Source organism: Drosophila melanogaster, chromosome 2R (genome assembly GCF_000001215.4).
Source record: "Drosophila melanogaster chromosome 2R".
NCBI classification, from domain to species: domain Eukaryota; kingdom Metazoa; phylum Arthropoda; class Insecta; order Diptera; family Drosophilidae; genus Drosophila; species Drosophila melanogaster.
In genome coordinates, this window is record NT_033778.4 from 10183154 (window position 1) to 10202245 (window position 19092).

Here is a 19092-nt window from a genome sequence, read left to right on the forward strand (position 1 = left end):
TCAATCAATGCTCTTAATTGTTCAAAGCCTCCATACCTCGACTTTACTTGAATCAAGGCCGTGGCCAACAAGGCTTGACCTGTTGTTCTACACGTATTCACTTTTTCTGGATTATGACCTGCAAAGTGAAGTAACGTGTGGTGAGGTTTACGACAAGTCGAACAAAGCTGCTCGCTTATACATTTTTTACCAAACGGATGCCTCAGACATCTTAGGCAAATCCCATTTTTTCTTACCCAGTCAGACCGTTCTGCTGGATTCATTATTTTAAATTTATGGCATTGAATTAAATAATGCCCTGGTAGTTTGCAATATGCACAATTGTCACTATAATTTTTATTCTTGTTATTATTAATCATTTTCTTTACAGGTTTTACTTCCTGTGAGAATGATGATATAGAATTGAGCCTTTGCTCTAAAAAGTCCATGACATCAGAAAGTGCCTGTATTTCTTTTGTCTTTTTAACATGGCTTTCATATAAATTGAGTGATTCTTTATTGAATTTCCGAAGAATTATGTGAGCGAAAATTGCATCCACATCTTCTGGTAATTGTGCCTTTAATTTTATAATATAAATTGACTCGTTAATCGTGTCAATAAATGTCTTTATTTGCTTATTGGATTCTAAATTTAAATTTGGCATATCCATAAGCCTATTCATATGATCTGAGAATATGTTTCTTTTATTCTCATATCGCTTGGTCAAAAACTCCCAAGTGGCTTCATAATTTTCTCCAGAGCCGAGCAGTAAATGAGTAACCACATTTCTGGCTTCTCCTTTTAATGCTGACTTTAGATAATTAAATTTGAGAGAAGGACTGAGATCCTCTCTCACATGTATGAGCTCTGTAAAGAGTTCATTAAAAAGATCCCATTCTTTGGAATCACCAAAGAAGGTGGGAATCTGTATTTTAGGCAGGGTTGGTAACTCCTCCGCCTTAACAACCGTCGACATTTCAGCTTTATTTATTGTGCCACTGAGTCGACTATTAATGGCTGTAAGAATATTTTGTTTGTCAAATTCAAGTTCGCTAATTTCTTCTTCGAATAGCGAACTCTCAAAATGACTATTCACCTGTTCAATCAGGTTATCTATTTTATGCCATAAAAATTCAATTTTATTTTTCCTTATTTTAAGGAAATCTGGACTACTGTCTATTAGTTTAGACGTATCTTCTAGATATACTCGAAATTGGCCAACATTATTACGAAATGCCTGCTCTACTTTTAAAGCGTTGTTTTGTGCTATACCCTCTTTTTCAGGGTGACCACGCATTTCAAGGTTTAATGTAGGGGGAGGGTTTGATTTAGGGACAGTGTTTGATTTAGGGAAAGTGTTTTCTACCGACTCGCCCTTAATTTTTTCATTTTTATTTTTAATTTTTTCTAACACCATCATTATTAAATCATACTGCTTCGCGTTAAAATATTCATGATCGACAACGCCGATCTTTAACAAATTGCTATGATTAGCAATGAAACATTTTTGAAGCTCATTTAATTTTAGAATTTCTACATCTGTTAATGTTGGTTTTACTTCCAACTTTCTAATTTCCAAAATAATTTCGGACTGCTTCTTAAGGAATTGAATAGTCTTTTCTGACATCATTTTGAAAATTTTTTGTAATTTCTTAATATATATAGTACGTGTATATGTATTTTATATGTATTTATATATATATGTGTGTTTGGGTAAACAGAAAATTCTTGTTTTGACTTAGCTGATGTCGTTGTTGTTGCTGCTGCTGTTGCTGCTGTTGTTGCTGCTGTTGCTACTGCTGTTGCTGCTTCTGCTGCTGCTGTTGTTGCTGCTTCTGCTGCTGGTAGAGGCTCCTTTGAATTTGACTTCCTTCTCTTCTTTAAGGCTCCGTCGATGTTTAAAGATGATTTTTTTTTTTTTTTTTTTTTTTGGCACGTTTTATTATTTTTGTAGTCCAGTCAGATTTTTTGTTTTTTAGCCATTTATTTCGGCATTTATGCTCTTTTGGCATATACACTGCACTCTATTTATGAGCTGATTTAATGCTATTAGAGCATTTATAAGGCACTGTTTTCAGGCACTTTTTATTTAATTTATGCTCTTATGGCATATACACTGCACTCTATTTATGAGCTGATTTAATGCTATTAGAGCATTTATAAGGCACTTTTGTTATGCACTTTTTAATTTCACAATTGCTGATGTATGGCCTCAAGCACGCCTTACCACAATTTATAATGGTACACAAAGCAACCTTTAGCTATAGACTATAAGGTGCTTGTTTTAAAACATAAAAGATTCTTTTGTATCTTTTGCTTTTTATATTTATACTCTGTTCCTTACCTTTGGTAGGGGGAAACAAGAGTCACTTATTTTTGCTACCTTTAGCTGTAAGATGCTTAAAGGAGCTGGCCTTTCTCTGAGTTCCTTACCTTTGGTAGGGGGAAACTGCAGAGTCGATTAAAGGCTCGATTGACCAAATGTAAAATCCCAAATAATAAGACTTTACTCGTTGAGTTTTTGTAAGAAACTGATTTTATTTGGAAATATCTTCGGTTTAAATAGGTGACATGAGAATCGCATCTTAAAGTAAATGGCCTACGCAGAGGCCTAAGTAAATAGTCCCCGCCTTATCGAGGTCCCACGCTCGGGCACATCTGCCTATCTTGAGCGGCGAGGACCTTATCTGTGGTCTCCCACTAAGGGACTATTTTAGGAGGCGGGGAACGATCTCAAGTGACTGACTCATGTAGTGTGCACTTAAATTACATGTTTTTGAGCAATGCACCCATGTCGCCTTAGATAACAAAATCCTAAATATAATTTATCGCTCTCGATTCATTTACATAAGATATGAACGGAGCCCAAAATTGTAAGTCTTTAAATATATTCGTGTTCATGTGTGAACAATACACTATCAATAAAAATATTACCATGCATTAAAGGTAGCGCATTTATAATATTAACTAACTTTAGTATACTAATTCTTAATATATTTTACTTACTTCAGTTAAGTCTTTTCTTTTATTTATGATTTATGCATAAATGAAGAGTTAAAAAGTTATATTGAGCTTGAAGCAAGTAAATAGAGGCCCATACTTATTCATTCTATTCCTAAGATGTTATTGTTTTCTCTAAGCTAATTTATAAACAATAAATTGTCTTTGCGTGTATATAGCACCCTGTTTATGACAGGGTGTGTCTCAGCTGACGGGGCTGCAAGAAAGGCAAGGCGCCGCACAAATTAAAAGCGAAAATAAAGTTGGGCGTAAATTTTCAATTTCGTGCAAAATTATGGGAAAATTATATTGAAAATTCAACTCTGCCTGCGAGAGGGGCAAATCACGAGCCCCACCCACTGTCGCTCCTCCAACCCCAAAAACAACAAGCTACCCCTCAACAGTTTGTGAAGGGTTTTCCTGGCCGCAAAAGCCGACAACGTAAAAAGTTTTCATTTATCAAGCGAAATAGCTTTGAAGTTGCCACGAAGAACTTCTGGCGGCCGAAACTGAGAAAGAAATTAACTTAGAACTTTGATGGTCTGCTCATCTAGCGGCTTGTGACGTCACCGACATAATTACGCATACGCCGCGTTGCCGTTGAATGTCATAAAAGTGTGTTTGAGGTAAGGTTAACAATAGCAAATAAACATATGTGTGTGTGTGTGTGAGTGCTCTGGCCCATATAAACAACACACATGCGAATGTGCAAAGAAGAGGCGAAAAAGTGAGAAACGAATTTGTAAACAAACATAAAGTGTTGGGCCCCATGCAAGTGTGTCTATGTGTGTGTGTGTGTGTGTGGGCCTCTGTTCATTTACAAAACGCTGGCAATGAGACCAAGATGACGGCTGCGGCGCAAAAAAAGGTGAAACAAATCCAGGCTGAAGCGCAGGAGCCCATCCTTGTCAGCGACTCCTGAAGTCGAACACTCTTATTTACACATCCCGGCGCAGCTGTGTGCGTGCCATTTACATGTGTGTATGTGTTTGGTCCTCGGCAAGCATCAGGTTGAGAATGAGAATGGGCATAAGCCCAACCATATGCCAGGCGAATATTTTATATTATTGGACTCGGCTGGCGAAAGGCGAAATGTATTTATGCCATTCGATATCAATACTGAAATGGGGCGTTTTTTGTACTCGAAAAAGGGCTTGCCTACATTTATTTCTGGCTTACAAAAGGCCAAAGCACAGTGTTTATGCAAATATACCTCCTCTCTTGAGTGAATAAAAAGCATATTTTGATTACTGCAAATATTTGACATTTAAAAAACATATCAAGACTCCCACCGGCATTTAATATATTTCAGAGTTTTCAGTTTTAGCTACTATGAGCAACTATATTTAAAAGCAAAAGAAATTATTGTCACTAAAACTAACGAGTGGCGTTGGAAAAACACTAAAACTAATTTACCAATTTTTGAACTCATCAAGCTTAATTTTCATTCATTGAGTTAGTCTCTAATTTACGATAATCCTCGTAGAGTTAATCTCAACTTAATTACACATCCAATGCGATTTAAATGATTTTCCATTTGATATCAACTAGTTTAAGCTTGTTTACCCAACTGCTGAATTCATAATGTTTAAAAGTGCGCGAAAATATTTGCGTTGGGAATCAGCAAATATGCAAACCGCAATCAAATTGAATTGGTTAAAATATTCCGGGCTTGTATTTGGCCAAAATGGCGACACTCCCGGGAATATTTGGCCCGGCTAAAACCCATGGATAGGTTGAATGTGAGATGTTGAACCACTTGAATGCCAGCAGCGAATGCTTTTAATCTTGGCGAATGAGAAGCTCGCGAAAATAATTTCAAGTCGCAACATCTTAAGATGAATTCTGCTGTCATCTTTTGTGAGGCACATGTGAATGGGTGGATATGCGAGACAACAATTAAGTGAGTACGAAACTCTTTTGCACCCGAAAAAGGTTGGTGGGGAAATGGGGAAAAGGAAAGAAGGAAATCGGGAAATCGTGAAAGCGCCTTGCTGAAGCGTTTTTCCTAGCGTATATTATGTATACATGTGCGAACATATCAGCATAATTCCAAAATGTCTGCGCTCTGGCGAACACACGCAGGACGACGAAGGAACATGTCTATTTGGCTTCACTTCTACTTTTGGCCTGGTTCCATTTCCTCCATTTGGCCTCCTCAGACGTGTGGGCGTGTTCATAATTTATTTCTGGGTAATTGACAGCCAGGCTAAATGCTTTGTGAACCCCAGCACAGCGAATGCTGTAATTTCTGGCGGTATTTCACCTTAAAAGAATCGCCTAGCAGAGGCCTACTTCATCTACTTTGTCGGCCTTCCAGTTAAATGGTGCGTAAAATTTCACACTCAATTTGTGATCTTTCCGGGCATTATGCTCGTGGTTTATTAATGTCGAATTTATGTAAATACTTCAAGGATTGACAGTCGAGGACTATCAAATTAATTAATGCCCCATTGGGCAAGAACTCGCTGCCATCGTTGTGGTCAGCGCGAAGTGGAAAGGGGAAATCGGTAGGTTCCTGTCCCAACTTTTTGTTCTCCAACTTGGCCAACTCGTGCCGGAACAAAAGTTTTCGCTTCTTCAACATTTCCATTGCTCGCTTTTCTTTCCAAAGAATTTTCACGGGAATGCAGCGCGAAATGCACAAAAGTGAATTAATTCTGGACGTAGGTAACTGCCCATGATAAATAGTTGCCAAGTCAACGAAAGGCAGGCCATAAGCAGTGGACTTTTGCCGAATATTTTTGGCAATTTGTGTTCCACTTGTTCGCCATTCACTTTCAATTTGATTCTACAACATTACTTTAAGGTAATGTTTAAGGATGATTAATCATGGGAAATGTGATTCAATTATTATTCGATTTGACTTTAAATTCATTTTCCTTTCGCACAAAAAGGGTCTGCACATCATTCGTATAAATACATTTATATCAGAACAAATTTATTCAATCAAAACTGAAAATGTTTTTTGATTTATACGAAATATTTGAATTATTCACATTTTACCCACCCATCGAAGCTTCTCTTTTATAAAATATTCTCTCATAGGAAACCTTAAGTAATGTTAATAACAATACAAATATTTCGATATAAAAAGCCAAAGTATTTGGCTTGAACTCGCTTACAAAAAGTCTAGACTTCTATTATTATGAACAGTCTTTGATGAAATTGAAATCTCAATATTTCGCTAATGACATAAAAAATGTTACTCTTAAAATAACTTGTCATCTGAAGTTTTTTAGAACAATAAAGCATTTCAATTTTGAATTTTTCATTAAAGGTTGTAGGTAATATATTCTTAGAATTTTTTCATAAATTTAATTCTGTTTAAAATGTCATTAATCCATTCCACCCAACGAATACCTAAATCTCGATGTTATAACAATCGATATTGGTTTTTTGCGATTAAGCAAAAGTTCTTGACATTCACTCCACCTCCATCAATTAAAAATTGCTTAAGGGCTCCATTTCGACGGACTTTGATTAACCCCAATGCTGGGTTTTGCTGTCGCTGCAGAACTTAGCGAATACGAATACTTTTAACTTGCTAAAAATCGAATTGAATTCGACTTTTGGTTAACGACACATTGATGCCATTTGAAGTCATTCGCATTTATCAAGCAAATGCGGTTTGACAAGTTCGTTTTCGATTTGCGCTGAGCTAGAACTTGTTCTCAAAGTGGTGAGCATGGGTATTTGGTGGCTCGTTTTCATACACTGCGATTACCAGTGACTTCTTAATAGAAGATCTTTGTTCATTCAGCTTTATCAAGGGGATTGAATTGCTTGGAGATTATTATACCTATCTATGGTGGGTTCAGTAAATGAGCGCCGTTATTAATCCTATGACAAATATTTTTATGATTCATTCACGGCCTGAGTGCACCCACTTTTGACCTTCATTTCGAGCGCTTGCATCTGGAGCAGCTTTGTGTAGTTTACGGCACAAAGCCTGGCTGGCAAATTGGAAGTTGGGGTCATCTGTTTGCAACATCCCTGACATTGGTCAACTGCGAAATGGCCAAGAAAAGCTCACCCTGGCCAACATGGCTAACCGGGACCGCCAATGGAATTGTCTTTGGGATTAGCCCCAAAACCAATCGAACAGATTGAGCTGCCCGGCCTGCAATTGTTGCGCAGATATGTATGAACAGACATCTGATTGATCGGTGCAAACGTGTGAAGTACAGAGCCCCAGGAAAACGACCTTGGGCCAAAGTGAGATATGGGTGGGTAATTGATTTACCAAATGCAAATGTCATTCCTAGCCCTTCAATCTGCCGAAGAGAGAGAAGCCGAAGTTGGGTCCCCCATTTTGGATGTCAGGCAGGCGATATAATTTCAGGCACGTACACAAACCTTGCCTTCCCTCCCCCCTACACCATATATCTGTGTCCCCTCCCCCCAATTCCACCCGGTTGTCATTGCTTTAAATTGGAGTCTCCGTTTCAGTTTCTGTTTCTGCTGCTGCTACTGGTTGTAATTGCCATATCGCAGTCCCGTAGTTTGAAAGGGGGTTCAACAAATTGGTTTGACAACCGCAAAGGGCGCGTGGGACGCACGGCAGTCCTCCCTTCCTCCAATAGGCCGGATTTCACTACCACTCCTCCCCCGGGTGACAATACCCAGCACGTTCCGCCCATGAAAATACTTTTCGGACAAGGAATCCAACACGTTTCAATGCCCTGTAGATGGTCTACTATAGTTCGGCCTCACGTTTGCCAACTAGACTTCGCATTTAGTAACAAGTTAATGAAAGTATTGCCATTTTCATTGCATGCTTATTGCTAAAGCAACACACATTATTCAATATATGTTAAATAAATAATAAATAATCATAATAGTCCATAATGTAATACCATAACAAAACAGTTTGAAGAATCTATTAGGACTAAGAAATAAGTTTGATCGCAAATCTTTATTAAAAATACTTATAATAATGTATAGTGCAAAAAATGGCATTTAAAATTCTGTAGCTTGGTAAAGTATTATCTAGCTTAAGCAAAAAATTCAGCAAGGTTCTCGAGAACTTTATCTTAAAGTGTCGTTTCCCGGTCGAGAAACTGACATTTGTACTATATATGTTGTTTATGACTCCGATAAGGGCTGTCTTTGGGGTTTTGTAGGCCAAATGAGATAAATGACATTCGCAGTCCGAGGAGATATCAAATTTATAACAACTTCACTTCTTGACAGCACATTTCGTGGGTATCAATCGATTCGTTACACGAATCTAAGAGTTTGATTAAAATAAACACTCTACATATTCGTATTTTATGAGCACATTTCTGTTGTCGTTGGCGCTAACTCGTCGCATTCCGTGGAAATTATAATGATTTTTTAGTTTTGAATTTCTCGATGGAAAGCTCGCCGGTTGCGAATTTGGGTTTTTTTTTGTTTTTTGTTTTCTTTTACTTACAAATCAAAATCGAGCATGGGAAAAGCGATGGATTTCTAACGATACTATGCTATTTTCTGCTGCTGGCCAAAAATGCTGCACAATTTGCTTTAACGAGCCGTTAACAACTGAATATTTGAATATTTAAATAAAATCTTATAAATACGAATTTGTTTTGTGGTGTATACAAAACATCCGTGCCTCGCACGCATATATTTATATAGATCCAATGCAGGGGCAGACATATAGAGCTGTTATATCGAATAAAATCGGACGTTGTTTCCGCCGCCAAAAAGGCCCGAAAACGTTTTTCAACAAAAATAAATTCTCATTCTCGTAAATAAATTTCCAGCCGTTCAGCCAGCGAAAATTTGGTAATGCATTATTTGCAATGTACTTAGCTGAACTTGGCTTGTTTTATTTATTTAAATAAGTCTTGCACGCACCTTTCCGACTGGATTTTCGCTGTTTCGTTGGCTGCTAAACTTGTTTGTTTGCTCAATTCGCTGGCCGAGTATACTACTACTCTTATTTTCTATTTGATTACACAGCTATTTAAGCGTCACAGATACACTGGCACCACAAAAATACACTCAATTGCAACGATCTTTGCTATTTGTTATTTTGGGAGATCGCTTTCCTTAGCCTTATTATCCCTCGCCGCGCCGCATTGGTTTAACGAACTTGATAACTTTCACGCTCGAACACGTAGGCTATTATCGCCGTCCGCCGGCTTCTTATCCAACTGTGGCTGAGATCGCGCAAAATGGCCAGAATGATTCTGGGCAACGGAACGAAACGGAGCGGTGCGGTGCGGAGCGGAGCGAACACGTAGCGGCCAGCAGCAGCGTTGGCGAGCGAGTGAGCGAAATCCGCTCGAATGCCAAGAGTTGCGACGCCGAACGACGGCGGCGAACATCATCGTCGGCGTTCGTTGCTCGAGCGAAAATGTGTTGTTTTCTCGATACGGGCCAAATGGATGCCGCCAAATAATATCAACCACCCGCCCTGTTGGCCGACGCCTACGTCACCGGTGCGGCCAACATGTCGTATACTCGATGTTGCGGTTCGAAACTGTTGCCTGTGCCGTTTGTAGGTTGGTAGGTCAGCGTATCGTACTCGAATCTGTATCTGTATCTGTATCTGTATCTGTATCTGTTTCTCTAGCTGAGCGAAGCGTCTCTGTATCTGTGCCCACTCATAAGTTCATTAACGCAACAGTTTCGTTCGCTTGTATCCGTTACCGTTACAAGCCACCACCACCAGCAGCAGCAGCCAACCGACCACGTTAACCCCCAAAAATTCGGGGTAATTGCTTGAGGCCAAAACAGCAAATGCGTATTAATGAATCCTCTCGATTTGCACGTGACGCCGCAAATTCGTTGCTTTGCTTTCTTTTGTGCGGCTTTGCTATACCCGAAAGGGTTCGTTTCGTTTGCTTATTTACTGTAGTTCGAATAATGGCATTCGCAGAACTACAGTTAGTTTCGAAAGGATTCGTAGCCCCAATACATCAGTGAATACAAATAAGTCCTGATTGAACGAACGGGTTACACTGGATATCCTTGGCTTTTCCATCCTGCAGTTCTATGGTGCTGTGTATTTAGGTCTAACGCAATTACATTGATGAAATAAGAATAGGCTTTGGACAATCAATGGTGTTTCCATGTCGAAGAGGGTTTATCTTCTCCTAATTCTATATTTAATCAGCTGGTATACCTATATATATATAAAAGGAATTCTTCAACCTTTTGTATTACCATGTATAGACAAATAAAATTCAATTCTCAACTGAAGTCCTAATATATTATACAATAATTTTAATCCTTGTCTATGGTGTTTTAAAAAGGCATATCGCGTTTATATCAGATGATGCCAATTGTTAAGCCAAACACAAATAAATATTTTCCGTATGTTTATAATAAGTATGTATGTGTGATACCAATATGCCGTGGAACGGGGGTAATAGTTCTGTTTATTTATGAAGCATAAAGTTTCATTTCTCTCGCACCTGGCGAAACCCACTACCACCCACGATATTTCACATTCCCAAAAGCTGAAAAATACCATTCGGCCTTTAATGAGTCGCCAATTTGTTGGGCTTTGTAATGCTGCATTTTTGTTTCCGCCGTCTGGTTGTGTTTGAAACTTTCATTTTCAGTCCGTAAAATATGCAACAAACTACCAGCTGGGCAAGGGGGAAAAACAACTATTCGTATTTAATTTGTGCATGTGACGAACGCATTTATTGCCCAAAGCTGCGGCAGATGCTGTACGTCCTGGCCGTCGGCATTTAGCGGCCGTTTAATGGCCATCTAATTAACTGGTCGGAGAGCACTGGCCAAATCCCAAATTAATTGGGAATTAAACGGGCGGCGGAAGGTTCTCATCGCTAAATGAGGGGCCATAAAAGCAGTATGCAAATAATAAAACCGAAGCCCGACATTGATTCCATCCCCATGCCCATGTCCAACCCCATTCCCATCCCCATCCATTGCCGAGAGCAATAAAATCGCATCCCGTTCCCAGGACTAAGCTTCTGCTCATTCAGCTCGACGTCCTCGCAGAATCGTAAAAGAAATATGAAAAGTCGGAGCCCATTTCCTTTTCTGAGCCTGCGGCATAAACTATATTTAACAATCTGTTTATATGGACTATGTTTGCCTTGCTTTATGCTCTGAAGTCAGGAAATCTGTACTTTTATGTTTGTATTTCAAAAATGACATGATGAGCAGGGGTCCAAGGGTTCCACTGACCGCCGTCCACTCAAGACAAATGTCCTTTTTTTGGCCCGTGCTGGCGCTTTACTTTTTGACCAACTAGAAAATTATGTCTGATGGAAGAGGTAGAATGATGTATACCCTGGGGTGCGTTGGCCTAATCCGGGCATAAAAAAATTGATTTTTTTTATTGCGTTGGGCAAGTCAAAGGGTACGGTTGAGTGACCCAAAGATTGATGGTCTCCAAAGTTGTTGCGAACAAACATACCGTATATTTCTGAAAGATTAACATACATTCCATATAGGACTAATCGGATAATACTGAAAGAACGTTTGCTATTTAAACATGAAACCATGCCATTTAATGAGACTAAACATCTTAGGTTTTCCGCTTTGTTCCCGATGCAAGGACTTAAGATTAATTCCACAAATTCGTGTCGATGGCGATGAGGGCAAATTAGCTGGGGGATTTGTAACTTGGCCAACGAACTTCGTGTCGCAGCTAATCCGCAAATCTAGTTCCCATTTGATTAGCCAGCATATTTATCACTAAGTAGCTAAGAAGTAGTTTGTCTAGGCCCATTTCCATTCTATGCCACCCTCACAAAACTCGAAATGTTCTCTCATTGTTATGCGTGCTATGCACAATTTTTGTGTTTGTGTTATTGTTTGTGTATGACACTTGGAAAAATGACTATGCTAGTCATAAAAGCTAAATAAAAACTGATATAATTTTTGTATTTGATGGAAGATAGACAGTCCACATTAAACGTACCTAAATTCATTTATTTTATGGTGTTGTTTAAGTGTCATGATGACTAGACGACACTTATCTCATTAGGAAGACTTGGTGGGTATCATTTTTATTTCTATAAAAGACTAAGAGTTTTTTCCAGTGCAGTGTATCTGCGAGTGGATGACTGCTGGTCGAGCACATGCGTGCGATTTATTTGCTGTCACCACAAACACAAACATTCGGCCGAGATAGACGCACATACATTTGTATGTACATCCAGTAACAATGACTTTTGCACCCTGGGCCAACACTTGGAGCCACAAATTAACCCAAGCACGTAGCCCGCTTAGGCGGCCTAATCAAATAGAAGCGCCCAAATCAAACAACAACAACTGGCGGAGGAGCAGCCACACGAAGAGCTAAGTAAATATATGGCCTTCACACCCACAAATTGGCAGGAGTGCGACTTTCAGCGGCTAAAAGCGATGGAAGACCTGGTCTGAACTCGCTAACTAAATTGATTCGCCACGCATTCGTAGCCGGGCTGATTAATCCCTTTGCCAGACAACGTGTTGAGATCAAAAATAAAATATTATTAGGATCTTAATAAGATAATATAATAAGACAGCAAGTTTTAAATTTATTTTGAAATTGAGTGGAAACAAACCTAAACCTCGTAGGAGTTACTTATATTATGCATGTCACAATGTCAAGCTGTTGATCCTGATCAAGTGTAGGTACTTAATATTGAGTTAATTTGTATCTTCAAGGAACCTTAAATGCCCATTTGCTCTACGAGTTGCCGGATATAAATTTTAAGCCTAGCGATCAATTAAACTGAAATGTTATTGCGCTTAACAGTGGTTGGTTAACAGCGGCTCAAAGTCTGTCAATTAACATTATGCATGAGTGCACTGCTTTATCGACCCGCTTTCTTCGCTTGCCGGTGATTAGGTTGCTGTTTCTTTTCTTTTCGCACTCCGCCCACACTTAAGTGTGCCACACCAGCAGGTGGTTGTGGGTTGTTCTGGGCGGTGGGTGGCTGTAGGTGGGAGGTCGTATTAATTAGACCCCCCGCCAGTCCGATTTCCCCGCTGATCTCGTACAGAGCCGCTGAGTGCTCCGTAAATTGAGTGGCTCCGTATGACGAGTGGAATTTGCGTTGGCTGCTTTTGTTGCCCGCTTTTTGTTACTGTTGCTTTGTTGCTGCTTATGCCTTCGCCTTGGCTTTGAGTGGCTGCCACTTGAGTGGCGCTAAAGTCGTGGAAAATGAGCCATCAACAGCTGCCGCCCCGGGTCTTCTGTTTGCTTGGCCGAAAGGAAAACACTCAGCACAGGCGGAAAAATTACTAACTAAAGAAATAGTAATATGGAGATTCAATAAAGGTTTTTAAAGAAATGTATAAATATACACTTCTTAAATGTTTCTTCTAATCAGTTAGGTCCGTTTAGTCCACATTGTTATTTATGCAACACGATTTTTTCTCAGTGCATACAGGCAACAGGCGAGCAGTTGTTGACATTCTTCTTAGCCTGGCTGTTGACTAGACGCCCCAGCACGTGCTGTCGCTCGGTCACATCGGTTTGTCGCCTTGCCGTGCCTGTTAGAGCGGGACAGAGCAACGCGAGCGGGACGCAGCTGAGCATGCATATTTTATGGGCTCGCTCCCGCTCCCGCTGCCCACAATCCTCCGGGAGGCAGGAGGATGATGCCACGGAGCCACAACATCATTACAAACAGCCCGGCACCGGGTTTACTTTGCTGTTTCGCATGTCGTTCGCTTCATTTATTTATGCACAAATATCCCACAGAAGGTGCAGCTGGTGAGGCAGCCACAGGGCCACAGCGACAGAGGCAACATCAACGGTAGCAGCAACATCAACGGTAGCAGCAACAGCAGGAGCAACCTCACAGCAACAGCAACAGCTGGAAATCTTCAATTCAATCAGTTTAAATCTCTCCGCTGAGTGCCCAGAAAATGGGAATTTTCCCGATTTGGCTGTCTCATTTCAGCACTATAATATGACAGCGGGAATGCAGCTTATACATATTAATATATGTGCGAGTGTAAGGGATATTTTAAATTAAGTTAATATGTTATGTTAATATCAAACTGATGTGCATGGAGGTTTTTTTTTATTTCGTTTGCGTACATTTATGCCAGGAATATACAATAATAGCAGTTTAAATCAAAAATGGATTCCATTTTCGCACTTCATTTAATTAAGTTGGTTTATTTTAATAAAATACATTGAATAAGCTTTAAAAAATGTTCTTTCCTCAAAGAGGAGATTTTATTGTGCAAGCTCTAGCTACTTCTTCAATTAGGAATTATGTGCTAGTTGCTTACAATTTTACAAAATACCATTTATTTCTAGAAAGTCAAATGAATCCTTGTTAAATTTCAGCTAGCTGATTTTCCTATTTCCAACCACCCACACAGATAAGTTTACAAACGGAAAGCCCCCAAAAAAAAACATGTTTATGTGCTCGAACTTTGTCGTGACTGAAATACCAATGAAAAAGTTTTCGATGCCGGCTTTAAATTGTGCTTAAGTGTAATTTTTGTATATTTTATTGCACTGAAATGATTACTTAGATCTAAGGGTTCTCTCTTTATTTTACGTTGTACTCTTACGCACTAAAAACAGTGACGACAAATCAGACCCAGGATTGCGTTTTTCTTGCTTTGTGTTCTGTGTTGTTTTTTTTTCGGCCTTTTCTGGCCAAGCTGGCTCGTATTTTGGTTTATTTCCATCTTAATCTGCGTAAATTGTATTTCATTTGATTTCATTTTCCCCGCTGAGTTGGGCGGAGTGGGCGGCGTATGTGGTTGGGTGGTCTGTGCCCGAACTCAGACAAAGGGATGCCGCGTGCGCCGCTTGGCCTTGATGGGGTACTCGTAGCCCTCGAAATCGTCATCCTGGTCGTCGTCGTGGTGGTGGTGATGGTGATGGCTGCGGCTGCTGTGGTGCTTCTTCGGCTCGTGGTGGTGCTCCTTGACCGGCACCGGAATGGGCAGCGGAACCTTCTTAATGACCGTCTTCGTGTGTACATGTGTGTGGTGCTTCACCGGCACGTGTATTCGGATCCTGTAAATGGTCGAATGGCCCATGAACATGGTAACACAGCAAACAAATAAAGGAGCACTCTATCAACTGCACGCAGAACAATCGGTGTTAGAAAATTTGGTTAATATTTACAGAAACTATATTTTATATATATTGTATATGTACGTTTTTAGTGCATAGAAACAAACTGGAAAAGTAAGTAATACTTTTGTAATCAAAAAGTGTGGTTTTTATAGTTACTAGCGATTTTGTTATCATTTACTATTTTCAGTGTGCTCGTTAGGTGGGGGCGTGGCAGTGGGCAGGGACTTACTTCAGCTTGTCGCTTGATGGATGGCCGCCTGCCAGTGCGAACATCATGCAAGTGATGAACAGAAAGCTTAATGCCTGCAAGGGAAACAAGTATAAAGATTACGATTCGTATGCCAACGTAAGGAAGAGGTTATCGCCCCCCCCCCTCTGTCCCCAAAACAGCTCATAAACAGCCGAACAATACAATTAGCATAATAACACGCATCCGAGGACCTCATCGTCCTGGGGTTATTATTATTGACAGGCCAGCCAACGATGATGGGACCGCCTTCATCTGCAGATAGATTCTGATGTGGGCGTAACAGAAGCTGTCAGCCGCACAGGAAGCACACTTTTGGCCCGGTCAACTCCAATTTGGGCCAGACGGAAATACATAGAAGAGCATTTGGCCGCTACTCACTGGGTGGTAAATTGTCCCTAACTCGGGCAGCATTATCTTAGAAGCTCAAAACCCTTAAGTCAAATTTATCCTACTGATGGCTCAATTTGGGAGAAAGACATTTAAAAAAAAACCTATTTAAAATAAGCAAGCAGTAATTTAAATGATTTTTACAAAACGAAGTAATGTATATTTTTCTAGAAACTTGGTACACTCTTTAAACACGAAATGAAAACCAGATCTTAAAGCACATTTTATGCCCATGATGAAATCTTTATCTTTGGCACAAAGTTCAACTAGGCCTTTTGTTTAATCTGCTTATCACTTTATGGGGGAACTAATATTTTTGTAATTTTCCGGCTTTTCACAATCACAATATAAATGCCTTTCACTTTGTTGCTGCTCCCTTTGCTATTGTGCAAATGTGACGACTTTCCCTTTGTTGCACATTTTCGTTCAATTAACCGTTTATGGCCAACTTGAGAGTTCTTTTCATGTTTCGACATTTGTGGCTCATAAAAAAACAAATTAAGTTTTTGTGGTTATTTGCATTTTATTTTGCGCTTTGTTTTATTCATTTCCCGCGCGATTGGAGTCAATGAATTCGTTGCGAAATGAAAGCGTTTTATTTGCATATTTTCGTGCATTAACGCGTACTTTCTAAGCTGGATTTACTTTAAATATTTATTTTGTTTCATTTTTTACTTATTGCAAGCCAACACAAATATGGTGAGTTTTTTTTGGAATGTTTACGCGCGTTTGTTGCCCGCCTCTTCATTGTGTTTATTCGTTTTCAAATTGTAATTAACACTTACTCCTTGGGGCAAATGCATTGTTTTTCTTGTGTGTGTTTGTGTAATTTTTTTTTTTTTTTAATATATTTTTTCGACGCTGTTTAATTGGATTAAGAGTGCGGATTTTGTTAAACCATCGACGACGGGCGTAGAAATGGAATTGCTCTGGGACCCACCGCCTGCATCCGCTTAAATATGAGCCAAAAAGCGAAGAAAAAAGTTATGAGCTACAGTGAAACGTGCCACAGACGGCAGCGCCACTTGCGGCAACAGTGCGGCGACGGTGACGGTGGCGGTGACACGAAGTCGCTGAGTTGGAAACGAAGTAAAAAACAAAAAACAAAAACATAATCAAGTCGGCCCAAGGAGCCGGCGGAGGGGCAGCGGAAGTGGCCAGTCGACTTGCTTCAGCTCGGACTGGGCTTCGAACTCGGACTCGGACTTGTGGCCGTGTTAACTGCTGCTTGCCATCACTCGGATCTGGTCGACTGGCCAAGTGCGCTGCTATAAGTCATTTCTTAACAATAAATTTATATAATAGTGCTTAGAAGGTTGCAAAAATGCATCTTAAATTCGCTAGTACGAAGGATTCATTTCGGAAAAGTTTATTTTAATAAACACGACTCAGATATAACTTTGAAAGCTACTAGGAATGTATAGCTTCCCACTTGCCACTTAATTGGCTTGCTACCAATTTGCAGTACTATATAACCCGAAAATTGGCTTGGTGTAGGGTGTCCAGTCATCCTGGCATGATAGTGAAAACACATGCCGCAAACAAACCGTAGCAAAGCCAAAGCCAAAGCCTGAGCGAACCCAAAGTAACCAGCAAAGTCAGGCGCCAGCAGCAATCCAGAAACTGAGGCTCAAAGCCACAAGCTTTGTTAAGCCCGACCGTATCGTACCGTATGTCCCCCTCTCGCTCGCACCCATTGTGCCGGACGCTGGAAAAGCCGACGAACATGAAGACACTTTTCCGAGCCCGAGTGCAAGTGAGATGGAGCAGCGTGTAATTGAAGCCAGTGCCTGAGTTAAACGCAGCGATTATGTCGGTCTGTCCGCCTCCAGCGCTCGGAAACGGGGGGCGTGGCTGGGGGAGGAGGTGCTGGCGCCGGCAGCAGGTTGCAGTTGCAGTTGCAGTTTCGGCTTTCAGTTGCTGTTACACCCGCTGTGGCAGTGGCAAGGATTTGGCCAGCTTCCTGGTTAGGCATTTCGACTGGCATTCGTTTGTCGCAAATTGAGTTGTGCGCTAAAATATGTCGTCGTGTCAACTGCACTCCCACTAAGAGAAAAGTATCGCAACTAGTTTTGAACTAGCTAGTTTAAAATTCAAAATATTATTAGCGTGATTAAAACAATTTATTAGGTTAGGGAAGGCTCATCTAGTTTATTAATGTTCATCTAGTTAATAAAGTTTCAGATCCACATGCTATGTTGCATACTTTTTTGATCATTTATTGATTGTTTAGTTAATCTTATCAATGGATCAGCTTTACGACTTGTGTACTATCCATCCCGAAAAGAAATCAAATTACTTGTAGTATTTAAATTGTAATGGTTAACCTAGTGGTTCTACGACTATATTGATTGTTGATAGTCTGATTGCTTATATTTTGACAGTAAATTAATGCCAATTTGTAGCAGTGTTCCTGCACCCGCATCGCCCTGCATTTGATTGCAATTTGAATGTGCAACGCGATGGCAATTCATTTGATTGGCCATTCTGGCCGCTGGGTCTGCGTGGAAGGTACTGGTGGTATCGAGGCTACACGAATGTAATGCAGGAAGCGCTCCATTTCGGCCATTTCTACCGTTTCAACCATTTCGACCATTTCTACCAGCTAATCAACTGGTTTCACTGGCACGCCGCGGCGATTGCATAACAATGACAAATCCAGACCGGCACGACACTTGGTCATTGTCTTCGCCCCGTTGGAGACGGTCTCATCTAACTAGTTTTGATTTTCTGGCCGTTTTTTTCAGCGCTGTTCCGCCTGATATGATATAACTATGATACATCCACGGCCACTTATTGGTCTGCAATTGCTGGCGAGGAGTAAAAGTTTTCTCCTCACGGGGTTCCATCGCCAGAAGTTGGGCAATTAACAGGCGCATTTTGATGATATAATCATAAAAGCAAGCGATTTGATCGGGGCATTTGGCCGGTTCGGACCACTTTTCCAGCATGATCGCGCAATTGCGAAAAAGTGTCAAAATTAATTGCACACAAGGTGGTGGCTCGATTCGATGCGGTGGCTGACTGGCACCGGGCTATTAGCATCACATTTGCGATGAAAGTGGCAACATCAAAATAGCTAAAAATACATTCCTGTTAATAGAGGCTAGAAAATGTGTCGAACAAATGTGGTGCTTGTGCTTGAAATATTGACAGTTTCAAGCATTTTCAATGATAGCTTATTTTAAAGTTCATACAATGCAAATTTGTAAACATATATGTTCTATATATCATTATTATATTATTCTATTATATATGTATCTATACCTATAACACGTTTCATCTGTGTTCTTTCGATAAGAAAAACCTATAGAATCCTTTAGTTAGCTGTGAATAAATGCTACCATAAAATACCTTATTTAAAACACTTATTTTTTTATACGCACAGAAATGCAGCACAAGGCCGTCGGAATGGCACACTGTACACTTCGTCAAAAGATTAATATTGAAGATGGCCAACGGCGT

General features: G+C 40.2%; 2 protein-coding genes across 3 annotated transcripts in view, besides 1 other annotated feature; both read right to left on the bottom strand.

The window, feature by feature from the left end:
- Window positions 1–2890: part of a mobile genetic element that runs on past the window's edge.
- KCNQ (KCNQ potassium channel) overlaps window positions 1–9241 on the bottom strand; it is a 46498-nt gene extending 37257 nt beyond the window's left edge. Inside the window, exon 1 of the mRNA NM_001144160.2 lies at window positions 8825–9241. The gene's annotated coding sequence lies outside the window, so the exon portion shown is untranslated. The remainder of the gene's footprint in view (window positions 1–8824) is intronic.
- Window positions 9242–13982: 4741 nt separating this feature from the next.
- Window positions 13983–16558, bottom strand: CG34221 (uncharacterized protein). 2 transcript variants are annotated; one of them, NM_001299343.1, is made up of 3 exons: window positions 16413–16558; window positions 15220–15293; window positions 13983–14927 (listed from the first exon to the last, which is right to left on the bottom strand). In NM_001299343.1, the coding sequence occupies exons 1-3, from the start codon at window positions 16428–16430 to the stop codon at window positions 14690–14692; spliced, it is 330 nt and encodes a 109-aa protein (NP_001286272.1). In that variant the 5' UTR covers window positions 16431–16558; the 3' UTR covers window positions 13983–14689. The 2 variants fall into 2 exon arrangements, with proteins under 2 accessions (NP_001286272.1, NP_001097255.2); NM_001103785.3 differs by having other exon boundaries at window positions 14396–14927.
- Between the last annotated feature and the right edge of the window lie 2534 nt (window positions 16559–19092).